Source organism: Ambystoma mexicanum, chromosome 11 (assembly GCF_040938575.1).
Source record: "Ambystoma mexicanum isolate Mex_15411 chromosome 11, UKY_AmexF1_1, whole genome shotgun sequence".
Lineage (NCBI taxonomy): Eukaryota > Metazoa > Chordata > Amphibia > Caudata > Ambystomatidae > Ambystoma > Ambystoma mexicanum.
In genome coordinates this window covers 405,067,427-405,083,675 of record NC_090934.1, presented here as the reverse complement: position 1 = coordinate 405,083,675, position 16,249 = coordinate 405,067,427, and the positions used below count along the sequence as shown (strand labels likewise).

The window sequence follows — 16,249 nt, the reverse complement described above, 5'->3', positions numbered from 1 at the left end:
GAACAGGAGCCACCGGGCACATGCAGAGTCTACACCGGCGAAGGGTCCCGTACGTGTGCCCCCGGAGCACAAAGCGAGAGGTGGCCCGGGTGCAGGAACCCCGTCTATTTAAAGAGTAGCACAGGCACGCAGGAATCTCTTCAGACATGCCTTCCGCTAATGGGAACACTGATACCTCTGCCGCAGAAAGCACTCGGTACTTCCTGCAGGAGGTGGGCCCGCACAGGTGCAGACCCCTCGCCTGGACCACCGGAGCAGCAGGAGGTAGGGTGGGGCTGAAACTGCTCATGTGGCACACCTGACGCTGGAGAGGGCGAGAACTACTGCCGGAGGAGGTCGCCCAGGAAGCCGGCCTACATCTCCAACGCTCCCCCAGAAAGGCTTCACACCCCTTGTGTTTCTTGGCTTCTCCGTTTTGTGTGCATGGAATGCGTGATGGAACGTGGCGCTCTGGATAGTCCGGGAGAGACCAGTGGCAGGCAGACAAGATGGGAGTTGATACTTGGTGGTTGCCTATACTTTAACTCTCCCGTCTAACCACTTACCTTCTGGCCTGTAAGAGAATAAAGACTTTCCTTTTATATAATTCTGGGCCCAGCATTGTTCCCGCTTGTTCCCTGTCTTACTGGGGCTTCCTATATCCTTCTGCACCTGCCACGCTTACCCTGGGAAGCCCCCGCCTACATCTCGAACAACACAGTCTTCCTACCAAAAGTTGAGCATAAAGTAGCCCTGAATCAAAGGCAGAGTATAAAGCAAGCCCCAACCAAAAATCCATTCAGATAGCACTCAGATTATTTTCTAGATTCCCAAAACCCCAGCCTCCTCCCATCATGACCTTGCCGCCTGCTTTTCAGAACTTGACCCCTGGACCCCGTCCTTAATCCTGGTAAAACCGAAATCCTGATCTGTGGAAAAACTTCACTGTCCCCCACACCCCCAGCCAACCCCCTGGCCACCTTCCCTAGGACCCCCACCCGCAGCATCACTCCTTCGCCTCTGGAACTATCCCCTTTCTTAAGTACTCCCTTGTGCACACGCTAATAAAAGCCTGCTGCCGACTCCCTCCTGTCTGGCTATCGCCCGATCTCTATCACTCCTTTCCTAGGCAAACTTCTAGAGAAGTTGGCTATCTGCCAGCTAACTCTCCACACTGAATCTATTGGTGGTCTCCATGATCATTAGAGCACCCAAAGGAACAGAAACTGCTCTCCTGACACCTGTGAAGATTTTCTCTCCAACCATGACTCCAGCTCTCCCTCCGTCCTCATCCTCCTTGCCCTTTCTTCTGCTTTTGACATGGTCAACCCCACCATCCTGATTCACCGGCTCTGCGAGAACCTGGGCATCACGGATAAGGCCCTGCCGTGGCTGACCGCCTTCCTCTGGGAAGGGCCCTCCCAGGTCCAGGTTGGGTCCTTGCTCTCCACGACCTCATTCTCTCTCCACATGTGCAGTTCCCCAGGGCTCTATCCTCTCACCCTGGCTCTTCAATGTCTACCTGGTGCCTTTGGCTCCCCTGATCTCTACCTTCTCCTCTAACTATCAGTGTTATGCGGATGACACACAGCTCTTTCAGGCTTTCCTGACTCTATCCACTATTCAGGCATGGTGCGCCTCCAACGATCTCTGCCTTAATGCCAGTACCACAGAGATCTTCCGCATTGGGACCCCTGCTCCTGCTTTTCCTCTCTCACTCTGGCCATCCTCCTTGGGCTCTCCCCTCACCCTCCTGTGAGGCAAAAAACCTTGGTGTCATCTTCGACTCCACTCTTTTCTTCTCTCCCCACATCACGGAACTTGCCAAGAAGGCCCACTTCCTTCTGCATCTCCTCAGAGGTATTCTTCCATTCCTCACCTTCCCCCAGAAGCTCACTGTCTCCAGAGTCCTGGTTCTCTCTTAGCTGGACTACTGCAACAACCTCTTTCTCAATCTGCCAAACTCCACTCTTCGCCCTCTGCAACTTATCCAGAGCAGGACTGCAAGACTTCTCCTTTGCCTCAGGCCCAGGGGCTGCATCTCTCCGGCTCTGAAATCCCTTCACTGTCACCCAGTGGCTGCAAGGATCAAATTCAAGACCCTCTTGATCGTCCACAAGTCTTTTTGGGGACATGGCCCTCACTATCTTCAACTCTGTCTCCCTAAATACCTTAATTCTAGAGCCCTTCACTCATCAACCTATAACTCTCTGCGGGTCAGTCGCTTCTCCAAGCAGAGTGAGGGGGGGGGGATCTCTCTCCTCTACAAGCACTGCTCTCTGGAACGGCCTGCCTGCCTCTCTCTGTCTTGGGCCAGATCTCCTTACGTGCTGGAAGCTCCTCAAGACCTTCATTTTCTCTTCTTTCTCTCTCTCTCCCCCTCTCCCCTCCTAAGCTACCCTTGCTCCTGCTCCTCCTATGGACTGGCTGTTTGGTGCCCTCTGAATCTTTCAGGTCTCCAGGCCTCCTCCCCCCGACCAGTCCTCCTGCACTTGCTGCCTGGCCTACATTACACTTCCTGGCTGGGATTGCACCCTGTTGTCCCAGCCTCCCTCACAGCCCGCTGTCCTGGTTACACTTCCCCTGCACTTCGTGTTGCGCATTGCACTATCGCAATGTCACAAGGTCTAGTAAGATCACTTGCCTTGTCTTCCCTTTGTTCCTCTTCCTTGCTGAGCCTTGAAACACTTGTGTATAGGTGCATAATGAATAACAATCAATCCATCAATCGAGCTCAGTAAAGAACCTTGGGTGCACCTGGGACTCGGACCTAACGCATCAACGCTGTATCCAAATCAACGCTGTATCAAAATCATGCCGGTTTCACCTCTGCATCTTCAGACAAATTCTCCCTTATCTCTCCTACCCCGCCAAAGTCTCATCAATCCGGCTATCATTCTCTCCCGCATCCTGGATCCAAAACTCTGCAGCTATGCTCCTCCTTGCCCCTCCACTCAGAGAACACATCTCCTGCTGTCGGGGTGCTGCACTGGCTTCCTATCAGCCGACGGGTGACTTTCAAGGCCATGTGCATTACACAACTGCCCTCCACAAGACAGGCCCTGAATGCCGCCAACACAAGCTTGCACGCTACCAACAGATCAGAAACCTTCGATATGGCTTTGCGCTCATCCATGTGATCCTCCCTTTCAATTTCACCAGAGTTGTAGGTTCCTAGTTCTCCGTCAAAACTCCAACCCTCTGGAACTCCCTTCCACTCAGCATCTGCTGGGAAGAGCATCACTTCTTCTTCAGGAAGGCACTCAAAACCTGGCTCTTCCCTCTAACAATCCGACGAACATTCCCTACTTCATTACCTCCATGACACCTAGACCATGAATCCGTTTGTGCCTGCCCAATATATCCTCAAACACAAGGTAAAGTATAATCTCGAGGCATGCGGACAAACCACTTCCACGGGCATTTCTAAGCAAAATGCCAACATATTCTAGAAGTACAAGGTACATAATCACACACCACTACGGTGGAAACTAGCCGCAGGCCGCCCACCTCACGCATTCACACCAAACTAAAACACTATGCACAACAACTATGTCATTAGAATGCAGCTAAGTACAATGACAAACATGTGGGCTAGCTGGATACATAATGAGTCTCTTGCACTCTCCCGACCATCCCTCAGCACCCATCCACATGCCTGACCATCATGGGTAGCTTTCTGGTCTCGGCCATCCCATTCATTTTTCTATCCCGCCAAATGCACACGCGCATTCTAACCCTTCTGTTCCCATACTTTGGACTTCGGTTCCCTGAAGGCGTTCCCACCACAAGCGCATTGAGGCCATAAATACAAATGGGATAAAGGCGCTTTATAAATGACAAACTACTACTACCGCTCCTACAAAAAGGTGGAGCCAAAAGTCTCTCTCCAACCAAAGGCCAATCCTAAAGCTACCCCACACGAAAAGGCTAAGCCTGAACTACCTACCGGAAGGATGAGCCTAAAGTAGCCCTACCCCAAAAAATTGATAAAGTACTCCCCCGCCCCCGAATTCCGAGCATAAAGCAGCCATGCATCCAAAAGGATAAGCATCCTCCAACCAAAGGCCGACTGAAAAGCTGCCCCACAACCAAAAGGAAGAGAAATAAACCTTCAATCAGAGGCGACTCCTAACTCAGCCTCCCACCAAAAGGCGAAGCTAAAAGCAACTCTCTGCAGGCAGCTCCTTGCTTGTAGACTAGAGATGCCTGGTTAGCTTGACATCAACAGCAACCAGTAGCTACTTTTGGCTCCTCTGGCCAACGGATGCTGGACAACACACCTATGTGAATTTAACTCAGACCAAATGCACAATCTATAAATAACAGCAGGACACATCTATACGAGATTCAAAGCTTAAAGGGTAATGAATAATGGACAAAGTGATACGTTTGCATCTTGTGTGGCAGGTAGATTTGCTGAATGGTAGGGGTACCCCCAGGGGTAACTAATGGTCACTGGTTGAGGTGGGACACCTATGAGTTGCTTTTAGCTCCTCATTATCCAACCTTAATGTCGACCTCTGAACCTATAAAAAGGCTGAGCACTGAAGCAGATGCGAGAAGGCTGAGCCTAAAGCAGTCTCCAATGAAAGACAGACGCTAAAGCAGTCCCCTCAACCAAATGGATAAGAAACAAGCAACCTTCAACCGAAGGATGAGCCTTAAAAACTCTTCCAATCAAAGGTTGAGCCCAACTCTGCCTTACCACGCAAGGCTGAGACTAACACAGCCCGCCAACCCCCAACTGAGCCTCAAGTAAGTATGCACAACTCCAGTCCTAGGAGTATGCAAGCAGGTCAAGCTTTCAGGCTATGTAACATGAATATTTTTTAGATAAATTTGCACCCAGTGCATTCAAATGTGAAATCTGTTTAGTAGTTATCCGGAAAACTCAATAGGTTTGTAAGTCTGAGGGCCAAAATTGTGCACAACTGACCTAAAACATTACTCCAGACACAGACTAAGCCTGAAGCAGACCTCCAACCCATGGCCTAAAGTAACCTTACCAAGACTGAATCCCAAAGGGCCACAAAGTACCCGCTGAGCATTAAGCAAATCCATAAGGAAGGCTGAGTGGGAAATACCCCAACTTAAGAAAAACCATAAAAGATCCCCAATAAAAAAAGCACACAAAACAACACCACAAAGAATGAGCCTGAGCACAGTTCTCCAGTCAAACAATGCGCATACAGATGTATGCTAGCTCTACAGCACAATCCTAGTTGGGAAGCAACAGCGTGCTGTGCATAAGGGATACATCCTGGGGGTTACAGGATTAACTCTCCAATTATAGACTAAGCTCAACTGAAACTAGCCTGCCCAATTCAAGGATGACCTCAAAGTACTGCTAACCCAAGCTAAGCCTGTCACCCCTCACCCAACATGAAACTGAGCTCAAATCAACCCCCAATCAATAGCCCAGCCCGAGTCAGCTGCCAGCCAAAAGCAACACTCAAAACAAAAGGTTTGCAATCAAGTAAATCATTGTTAAAAGAACACCATAAAAAGCTCAAAAGAAACGTGGAGCTTGAACCATCGTCTGCGAGTACTGCAGCGATCTACCAAATACTGCCCATGAAATGCCCCACGTATATAAGAGGATGGTAAAAACAGGTCAAACAACACCCTGAGCCCCAGACTGCAACCAAGCGCTTTGAGTAAAGTACTTCCTACTCAGCCCAAGTCATCGCCAGCCTAAAGGCGAGCGCCTAAAGCAGCCCTCGGCCAAAGGTTAAGTGAGCCCAATGCCTTACCAGCAGTGTGTAGCAGGAGCACAGAGGCTAAGCAGCCCCAGAGTGGCCCACATTGGAGCCACATGGCATAGGGGGTGTCCAGGTCCCTTCTGGATAGTCTGTTCGAAGTCCCAGCAGACTGAAGACGTGGTCAGTGCAAGGCTAACCAGGCAGGAGATGACGGTCAGTATCCACCTGGAAAAACAGGGAGGACTCAACAGGGCCACATATGTCATGGGCTGCCAGCAGGTCCAGGGATCCGCACAGAAGTTACCGGTTCCAGATGTCAAAAGTCGCAGGCTGCCGACCGTCTTTGCAGTCCCCCCAGAAAAGGTCGCAGCATCCTAATAAAGGTCCGAAACTGCAGAGGTCAAAGGTCAAGGGTTCCTAACAGAGGTGAGAGCCTTGCAACGGACGTCCGAGGTCACAGGATCGCATCAGAATGTGCAGCCTCCAAATAGACCTCACGAGATGTCAACAAGGATCACGGACACCCAAGTGAGGTCGCTGGATCCCAAAAGAGGTCAAAGGTCAGATACTTCCCAACAGAGGTCACAGGTTTGCTAACTGAGATCAAATACCACAACGTTTAAAAAATATATGAAAACCAACTAAATCTTTAAAATTTCGAGCAATGGACCAAACAAAGTCTCCGATCGCAAGTCTTGTGGAGGCGCAGATCTTACGCTGTGCAGCCGGTCCTAAATTGAAAGTGTCACGGATCCTTGTGGGTGTCTACAACCCTTCGGGAGAAGTTTCTAGCGCGAACATGTCAGGGGTGAGGATCAGGTCTCCGGCGGATGGGTCCAGGCGACATTGCGTGCCTTGTAGCTGCACCGGGTGCTCGCGGAGTTGAAAGACCCTCTGCGCTCTCCACACTGTGCTCCCGTCTTCTCTTGTTTCCTTGCCGGTTCCCTTCGCCCGTGCACTCTGTTCTTTGCACTCACTCTATCTTCCCAGGCCACTTCCCCCTTTCACGTACTCTCTTACTCTCTCGCAGCACATTCTCTCCGTCCCCACTTCTCAGCCCTGTTCTTCAGCTTCTCCTTTACTTCAGGCAGGCAGAGCCGCTTCGGACTGTACCACTCTGGTCTAAAGGGGAGGATCCTCGAAGCTCCTGCTGGAGAGAGAGAGCATATACACAGAAATCATACACTTCTAATGAGGCATAAGCGACCGCCTCTAGCCGACACTCCATTTATACCAACCCTCTCCCCAGCACTTGTTCCGCCCCCACTCTCCACCCCTTTGGTATCACCCCCTCCCATCGGTACGTTGGACCCTTCCTAGACTCCGGGATTGAGCCAAACTTCTTCAAAGAGAAACTGGAGACACAGGAAGCAGCGTTTGCAGCGCCGAACACCCCACACGGAACATTACACTGCACACGGCAGTGGATCTATAATTGCACTGACTGAGCAACGCCCTGAACACACAGCTTAACATTTCACTCTGCGCATCTGTGCACAGAACAACACATTGTATGCACCCAAAGATGAAAGGAAGAAATCACTGCACACTACGAATTACTTCGACTGCACAGTAAAACACTGCACGTAATGCTAGGCACTGCTCGCTTTCTGCTAATACCATTTCCCAAAATGAAACATGCAACTGCCTGCAAATAATAACGTCAATTAGCAGCAACTGAAAAGATCACCATACCGCACAGAACAAAATCTCTGCACCCGATTCTGCACAGAAGTTTAGAACAGAAGCACACTACACAAAACAAAACACTGAACCCGACACCGCATGCCTCCCTGAGAACACTGCTGCACGCAAGAGTACACAGACAAGGTTTACCCGCCGCAATACCAATTAGGGGTTGGCAGCGCAGACCAGAAAAGAAAACCGTTCCTTTTTAATGCGCACAAAAATACTGCAGAGGAAACTACACGCTACACTGGACACAATGAAACGATATAACTTTAGAATGGAACACGGAAGCTAACCTTGTATAGAACAAAACACAGCCCATAAAATTGCACAGAACTCCGCACAATAGAAAACTGAAAAACCATGCACTGCAAACATTACCCGGAGAAGACGCCAAGAAACTACACGCTGCACGCTACGCTGGCAAATTTCCCAAAACGCTACACCTGACCCAGCACAGAGCAGCGCAATAAATACTACAGACAACACTGAACTCTGCACATAATACTAAACACGATAGTTCTACTCTCACTGCCTGTTCTCTCGATGCACAGTCTTCCATGCATTCTCACTTTCTTCACGTCAATGCAAATGCTTCAAAAACGGAAGTTCTGTTGTTCCCTGTCGTAGCCATTCCTTCTCTCTACCCCCACTCTATCCCTCCCTTGCCGTTTCCGCTCGTAATTTGGGCAACATATTTGATTCTTCACTTAGTTTTTCTCTTCATATTTCTAGAATTGCACGTTCCTGTCTCTTCCCACCGTGCAATATTCGCAAAGCTAATTCTTTTCTTTCTGTTCCTACCTCTACAGTCTTCTCTTGTCTTGATTACTGCTTCCATACGCTCTGAGGACATGCGGGCAGAGAGGGCACTTGCCCCCATTCTCCTTCACCAACCGGGGCAGGAGGGTCCATTTGCGCCCGTGGAGATTTTGCAAGTGTGTGTATGGGGGCTCGTGGCAAGTTTGAACAAAAACGGAAAAAAATGAATCCGGAATGAGTGGCACGTTCTGCTCGGAGGCTGCCCCAAAAGGCGAGCATACTGTGACACCATCACTGGGTACGACAGGGCTTCTGGCCTCAATCACGCTTTGCTCAGGCTTGGTAAAGCATTGGCATGTATTTTGCAAAATTAACAAGTGCTGCTCACTTCAAAGTAGGAAGGCCTTCAATGAGGGCAACAAGCCAAAGCTATTTACCACACCATTCTTCCTCTGCCTCGGTCTTTCTTAGGAAATACACACCATCAAGCTAATTTCAGGCAGGTACACTGCTTGATCACTTTCCCTGCTCCATCGTTTGAGCATATATATCATCTGAACATTTGCTTTTGATGAACAATAAACATGGAGAGAAGGACGCATGAGCCCAGAGCCGACTGATACTCCTTGTGTTTCAATTGTTTTCAGGATGTGCCATGCGTGCTGAATTGGTAGTCGTTAGATTAGAATTTTCCAATGACGCCAGTAAGCAGGGGTGGGTGAGATGGTTATCAATAGTTCAAACGGGAACCTGTGCTGTAGCACCTTGAAGAATTTGTTGTGTTAGATGGAATTACCATGCAAAATACTTCAGCCCCAATAACATGACAAACTCAAAGGAGTTGGTAAAATATTGCTTTAATTTCAAGAAGTAAAGCAGGATGAACATACACTCATGAACTCGACTCATGCAGGATAACACTGTATTTTCAATCATGCGTAGTTTATATAATGCTAGATGAGTCATCTATGGCGTCATCCTACGTTGTTGACTTAAAAAACCTATTGAGGGGTCGTATTGGATTAAGGTAACAAGTGTACATGTAGAATGCATAAATGTTAACCTCTGATTGGTGACCCCTTATCTGTAGGACACACCCTGAGCTATTTCTAGTCGCGTGGCATAAAGAAATTGTCACAGCAGAGAATATGACAGCAGATTAATATCCTGCAACATTGTATGAGAAAGTGCTTGGCAGGCTATTCTAATGGGTTGATACAACAAAGGGTAGTACTGCTACTAAGCAAGGTTTGTCTTGATTATTTGTCATTTGAATAAAGCATGACCAATTTGTAATAACAAGGAACCTTAATTGTATTTACTAATGGAGTATATCTTAAATAGATTGACCCAAAGAGAATGTCCAGAAGGAAAACCCACATGCACTCGAGGGGCTGTGAAAACAAATGACTTGTATTAAAAAAACGCATACTTACACATGTATACAAAACATTTTTTCATTGATTACAAACAACAACAAATCATGATATTTACAAAAAAAACAATACCATATCAACAAAGTGTTATAGAAAGAGATTCAAAGATGGAACTTGTAACAAGAAAAAAAGGGGAAGAAAAAAGACCAAAAAAGTGTTTAGAATGTGCAGGAAATATAGCACATATATGTGGTCGTTAACAACTTGTGTTCTTTAGAAATCTTCTTGTGAAAAAGAGTTCCTGGGATGTTCCAATAATCTTAGAACTATCTAGTTGGGTGGGGTTCTATCTGGATCTCAATGAACTGATGTTTTGTTCTGTTAAGTTCTATTGAGACAAAGTGAATCCAAGTAGTTATATCCCAAATCCAACCTTGGACATTTGACTTGATACCAGCACGTACATAGAAACGAAGCCCAGGTGGTTGGAGATACATCAGCTCTTCCTTTGTTTCCCAATTAGGCCCTCCTCTTTCATCGGTAGGCCTCACGCCAGTGTCTTCTTTTTGAAGGTTGACCATGCCAGTCTGCACAGTCTCGGGACATCAGGTACACAGCTATTTTAGGTCCAGGCCTAATGAAGAGCCCTTGTTTGTGAGCTCTTCATCACATGGTGTGAGACCATGAATTTGTCCATATCAACAGTGCTTTTATCCTTATTTGATTCAACTTTTTCTGGGTGTGGTTCTTCTTTTGTCCTTTAGAGTCTTGCTCACTCTATCCCATATTCACTTTTGTGCCCTTTAACCACCCAATATTTGGCATCAGTAAAATGTTCGTGTTCTTCCTAATCTTTAGAAAATATGTCCTTGCGCATGGTCAGCTCGTGGACTCCCTTCATGCTTTTTCTTCATCTCTCGAAATTGCATCCTTGGTTCAATGCCAATGTACTCTTCTATTTTACAATGAAAACAGTTTCTGCATCGTCTCTCCATGTTTAAGATCCCAGTCTTGTGTTTTTGAGGTAACTGGGTTGATTGGCATGAGCCGTCGTCCATCTTGTTCTGATTGTAGTCCTAAACATTGAATATATACCTCTCGTAGGTAAGCTTCTATGTATTCTTTCTACCTTACATTTCAGCGTATTTACAGTTATTGACCAGAAGGCCACCTCATTCTTCTTTATATTCGTAACTACTGAATCATGAAGTATATGTTTCTATTACTGCTTCAGTTACAACATTTATTCTTACATATTTGCGTATTGTTTCAACATAGGATCATATATCTTCTTTCAGACACTTTTGCTGTCCTAAAACTTTGTTTTAACATACATTCATGTCGCGCATCATTTTATTCATGGCTGTCTTTCGACAACATCCCTCTTGGTAGGTTTCTTCCATTGTTTCAATGTGAGGGTATCTTCTGAATAGCTGCCTGAGTTCATATCATTTCTCATACAGTTGACGTGGTATGGACATGTTGCATGAACTTGTACATGGGTTTCCAATTATATTTCCTCGTCTGTTATTCCAATAGGGTGGGGGTGAGGGGTTGTTGACTAGGGAGAAGGGGTCCACTTGCTCTTCTACAAGCCTGTTTATTCTGCTCTCTCTCATGTCGTTAGAAGTAGCCATGCAAACCATGTGCAAATGCCATTTAGGATTACGCAGTCTCAGACCATCTGGGACTTGTAATGAATTATGTTTGTATGTGAATGTATAAATGTATGATGATGTCATGACATAACATGGATGAATCCTAAAAAGAGGTGTGTTCTACACATGAGCTGAAGATGGTAGTTAAGATAACAATCACCAATGAGGATGGGAGAATTGGAGAAAGATGGGATTTCCTGGTATGGGTTTTAACCAATCACCTGTGAGGGATGGTTTGTAATAAATAGAAGGGAGTGTTTCAACTGCTGCAAAAATGTATATTTTGTGTCAACATGTGTGGTTCAGGGATAATTGAGTTAGTTTGACTCCATAGGGTCATCTAACCCCTCCTGGCCTTTTGTACAATAAACTTGATTTATCGACGAAATATGCACTCGCTTCTTAAGAGGTGGGCCTACTCTAAATTAAGGTGATTGGAGGCCTGCCCCTACACTACCTCACACAATTAGGCTATATGTGAAATATGACTACTTCACACAATTAGGCTCAATGCAAGATATGACTAGCTCACACAATTAGGCTAAATGCAGAATATGACTACTACACACAATTACACTAAATGCACTACCTCGTGCAATTACGTTAAATGTCTGTAGATATATGACAATAGGTAGTACGAAAGGTGGATTTTTACTGGAGTACAATAATGGTTGTACTCCCCGCCCAGACAAAACTTACCATATTGTTTGCTTCTAGTTGACTGCGTCAGGCTTCTGTGATGGGGGTCTGTCATCCAGGTGGCCAGGACACGGCCATCGTTATTTGATCCAGTTTCTGGGAGTGGACCGTGAGGGAGGATCACCTGTATGGTGGGTCCTTGGGGAGTGGGATCAAGAGAACACAGTACAAGTGCGGCAGACAGCACGACGAGACGGATAATCAGGCGCGTTAGTTCAAGAGCAGGAGAAAGGCGTCAGGAATCGAGAGGGTGGCGAGGAGAGAAGTGACCTTGCCCTTTTCTTCCCAGGCCCATGGAAAAAAGACATAAGAATGCGAACAATAGCACAAGTGTCTTGCAGCAGATGTCAATAGTACATGGGGCAAGCCTACGCCGATAGGCAGGAGCGATGGAAGCTCCCACAACCGTGGTACCGGCCTTGACTCCAATGAAGAGAGAAGCCAAGCGGTTCACCACAGCCCGTGAGTCGGGGAAGAACCTGGCTGTTTTGAAAGAGAATCGCAAAAGGGCCAGTTTGAACTGTTCAATGAACTGTGAAAATTATTGAGGGGGGAACAGCAGCAGAAGGAAACAGCACAACATGGGTGCTAACTTGAGAGACTCTGGTCGATCCCCATCTGAGTGAAACAACAGATACAAGAAGGCCATAGGTGGGCCATCGAAATAGGTCAAAGTGGTCATACTGAGGGTCAAGCAAAATCCCTGTACAATCAAAAGACTTTGATTACAAACTGTGTGAATAACAGGGGAAGTGAATCCCGCATAGAGAGAAAACAAGGGAAGGGAAGCCCGCAAACATTGAATTGTGTAGAAGTAGAATTGTGACGGTAAAGAGGGGTCAGTGCCCAGAAGAGGGAGACCCAGGGCTGAGCCACTACAACCCTAATCGAGAGCCTTAATGAATCCGGTGGAGGGAGGCTAACAGTCGAGAGGGGTCAGAGTCTGGCAGATGAGGATCCAAGGGTGAAAATTGGTCACCCCAAAGATTAGCGAAAGTAAAAGCCAGAAGTAAAAGCAAAAGTGAATAGTGAGAAGGCAAGAGTGAACCCGACCAAGGGATGCCTGAGAAGAGGGGCAAAGTCTAAAGTCCCAAAAAACAGTGTGTTGACAAAAGTGATCCCGGTCGAGGGTTTTCCACTGGAACTGTGTAAAAGACATTAAGATTGGTGAAGAAGGAAAAGCCACATAATGAACCCGACTGAAGGAGGCTAAAATTCGAGAGGAGTCAGCGCCCAGAAGAGGTGGACCCATTGTTGAACAATACTCACCCTAAGTAAAACAAGGAAAAAAACTTTCATTTGTTAAAGGACATTTTTGTTTGAACTTTATTTTGGAACATAACAGGCCCTTGAAAGCGAGAGCACGTAGCTATCCGAGTCCTGATATCATTAAGGAACCTTTGGGGGATTTGCGCCCAGAAGAGGGGAATCCTGCGGTGAAAGTTGCCACCCAAAGTCCATGGAAAAGACACTGGGCCTCATTACGAGTAGCGCAGTAAAAACGGGGTCATTACCGGCATGGCGGAATGAGCGGGTCCGTGCTCGTATGACGCTGCTAATAGCGGGTGATTACGAGTGTGCAAGCACGCGTGAACCCCCATGCCGGTAATGGCCATACCGGCATGCCGCAAAAGGCCCTCCAACCCCCCGATAGCACAATCACGGGACCCGCTGATACCGCCACCGCCTAGGAGGAACCCCTAAATACCGACCCAGTAATACCAACATGCTAATACCGGGCTCGTAATACGGGACCCGGAAATAACGTCATCGCATCGGAACGGGAAATGGGCCGGCGCCATCTTTAAAAACACAATCCATTGCAATCCTCCCAAACCACCAGTTGTTCCCTGGAGAGCTCTGTGGCAATACTTCCATAATGTCCAAGGCAACCGGAAGACCACCCCCCGGCTGCAGAAACAGTGCTTTTCTGACGCTGAATTAAATATGCTAGCGGACACCCTTGCTGCACATGCAGATGTCATCAAATCCCAGAACCTGAAGCGTGAGGTGCAGCAGCAGAAGAAGGACATCTGGCAGGAGGTAGCCCGCAAGGAGTCGGCTGTAGGAACCACCCCACGTAGTGTCAAGGACTGCAGGAAGAGGTGGGATGACCTCCGCCTGAGAGTCCGTGAAATAAAGAGGCACACCGTATGGGAAAACACAAGAGCTTTATTCGAGGCCCCCGGGGTTGTCGCAGTCAAGGACGAATTGTTGAGGCACTCGGAAAAAGAACCATACGTGCACGAGATTCTAATGAGACCCGTGCACGTATTACCATAACATCTCCCTTACATGAGGCAAAAAAAAAGAAAAGGGGGGGAAAGACAAGGAAGGGAAGGGGGGGAAGAAGGAAAGTGCTAGGTTGGGAAAGGAAAAGGACAAATAGGAGATTACAGAAGGAAGGTAGGTAAACCGGGGTAAGTTAGTAATAGACATAGTCGTCGTTGAAGTTTTGGATGATTTTGCGGTTTCTTCTGGACATTCTTCCAGTGGGGGCTCCTTGATGAATGGGGTGAAGTCTATCATTGTCCACATATTCACGGAGGGATTCTCCTAGGGAATGTGAGGTGTGTTGTGATGGTCTGTCAAGACTGTTGTCCTTAGATGTGCTGGGTTTGTGGATGTCTTTTGTTACTTTTATGAGATCATCTCCAGACCATCTCTTTCCATCATCCAGGATGACAGACTTCCCATGGCGACTCACAACTCTCTGTGGAGGTCTGAAGATGGATTCACCCTTGAGAGTTTTCTTCGGTTCTTTGACACAAACCCAGTCTCCTTCACGAACCAGCATCTCTTTTACTCCATGTCTGGAGTCATATTGTTTTTTGTATTTTGCTTGTTTTTCTCTTACTGTCTTCTGAAGTAGATCCATGTTCACCTTTGCTTCTCCCGTGTATAAGAACATCCACGCCGGCCTAAATAGGCTAGTTGCAACCCTACCTCGCATAAGGGTGAAGGGCTTTATGTTTGTGGTGGTGTGTGGGGTTGTTCTATACGCATGCAAAGCCTCTTTGAGGGTTTCTCTCCACGGGAGGTTGTTGGCCATGGCTAGTTGAACCACGCTCTTCACGAGCCTGTTCATGCGTTCCACAAGTCCGTTGGAAATCGGATGGTATAAAGATGTTGTTATGTGGCTGATGGACCTTTTCTTGAGGAAATCACCAAATTCCATAGACATAAATTGAGACCCGTTGTCCGAGACCAACTCCTTGGGGTCTCCCTCCCTGTTGAAGATCTCTGTCAGGAAGTCCGCAACTTTCTTTGAGGTCACATTGTCCTCAGCTATTCCCCATTCTGTCCATTTTGAGGTGTAATCGACAAGCACTATGATATATATTTTGACTGTTTCGAGGTTCTCGAATGGACCCATGATGTCTATTGCCAGTTTAGACCACTGATGTTTGGGAGGTTCAATAGGCTGTAGAGGGATCTTTCTTAAGATCTTAGACTTGTCACTCATGGCACACGTGGAGCAATTTTTGACCAGTTCTTCTGCTTCTTTCTACATCCTGGCCACCAATAGTTGTTCCTCAACTTGTTTTTCGTCAAGCTCCTTCCTAGGTGACCTTCATGTGCCAGTTGGAGTAGTTTTTTCCTGAGTTGGGTGGGTGGGATCACTCGGTCGCCTGTAAAGATATGCTCATCGTCTATGGATATTTCTTCCTTGAAAGGAATGAAACTTGTTAAAGCCTCTCCCGTTTCCACCCAGTCTTTGGCTATTGCCTCCCTGATTTCTCGCTGTTCTGGATCAGTGCTGGCACTAATTTTCCATTCATCTCTCAAGATAGCACGGTTTACGACAGCTATGATGTTCCCATCTGAAGATGCAATCTCAGCGTCGAGGTTGGTCGACAATCTGGAAAGGCAATCTGCTACTTGGTTTGGTGGACCAGGAGTATAGCATAGTTGGAGGTTGTATTGCATGATGTCGAGGAACCAACGTCTGATTCTCGGTGATATAAGGTGAGGGGTTTTGGACTGAAGGAGATTTACTAGAGGTTTATGATCTGTTTTCAGTAGGATGTGTAAACCCCAAATTAGGTTCCTGAAATGCTGAAGAATCCACCTCACACCCAGAGCTTCTCTCTCGATGGTGGAATAGTTTAGTTCAGCTCCCCTCAGTACTCTCGATGCAAATGCGATCGTCACAGTGTTCTTATTTTGTTGCTATTCCAGGACACCACCAAGCCCGGTTTTACTTGCATCTACGAATATGATGGTTTTGGCTTTACAGTCGAACATTCCTAAAGCTGGGGCTTGGTTAATTTGGGATTTGACTTCTTCGAATTCGTTCTTGAATTCAGTGGACCATATGAATTTGGCTGCCTTCTTCAAGAGGTTCCTCATGCTTTTGGTCTTATCAGCATAGTTGCTT

General features: G+C 47.1%; 1 protein-coding gene across 6 annotated transcripts in view; it reads right to left on the bottom strand.

Moving 5' to 3' along the window:
• The window catches only part of LRP4 (LDL receptor related protein 4), a 565,328-nt gene extending 558,457 nt beyond the window's left edge, over positions 1-6,871 (bottom strand). For all 6 annotated transcript variants that reach the window (XM_069623191.1, XM_069623193.1, XM_069623192.1 and 3 more), the window contains exon 1: positions 5,736-6,871. In XM_069623191.1, the coding sequence (XP_069479292.1) occupies positions 5,736-5,799 (64 nt within the window). In that variant the 5' untranslated portion in view covers positions 5,800-6,871. The remainder of the gene's footprint in view (positions 1-5,735) is intronic.
• Positions 6,872-16,249: the final 9,378 nt, after the last annotated feature.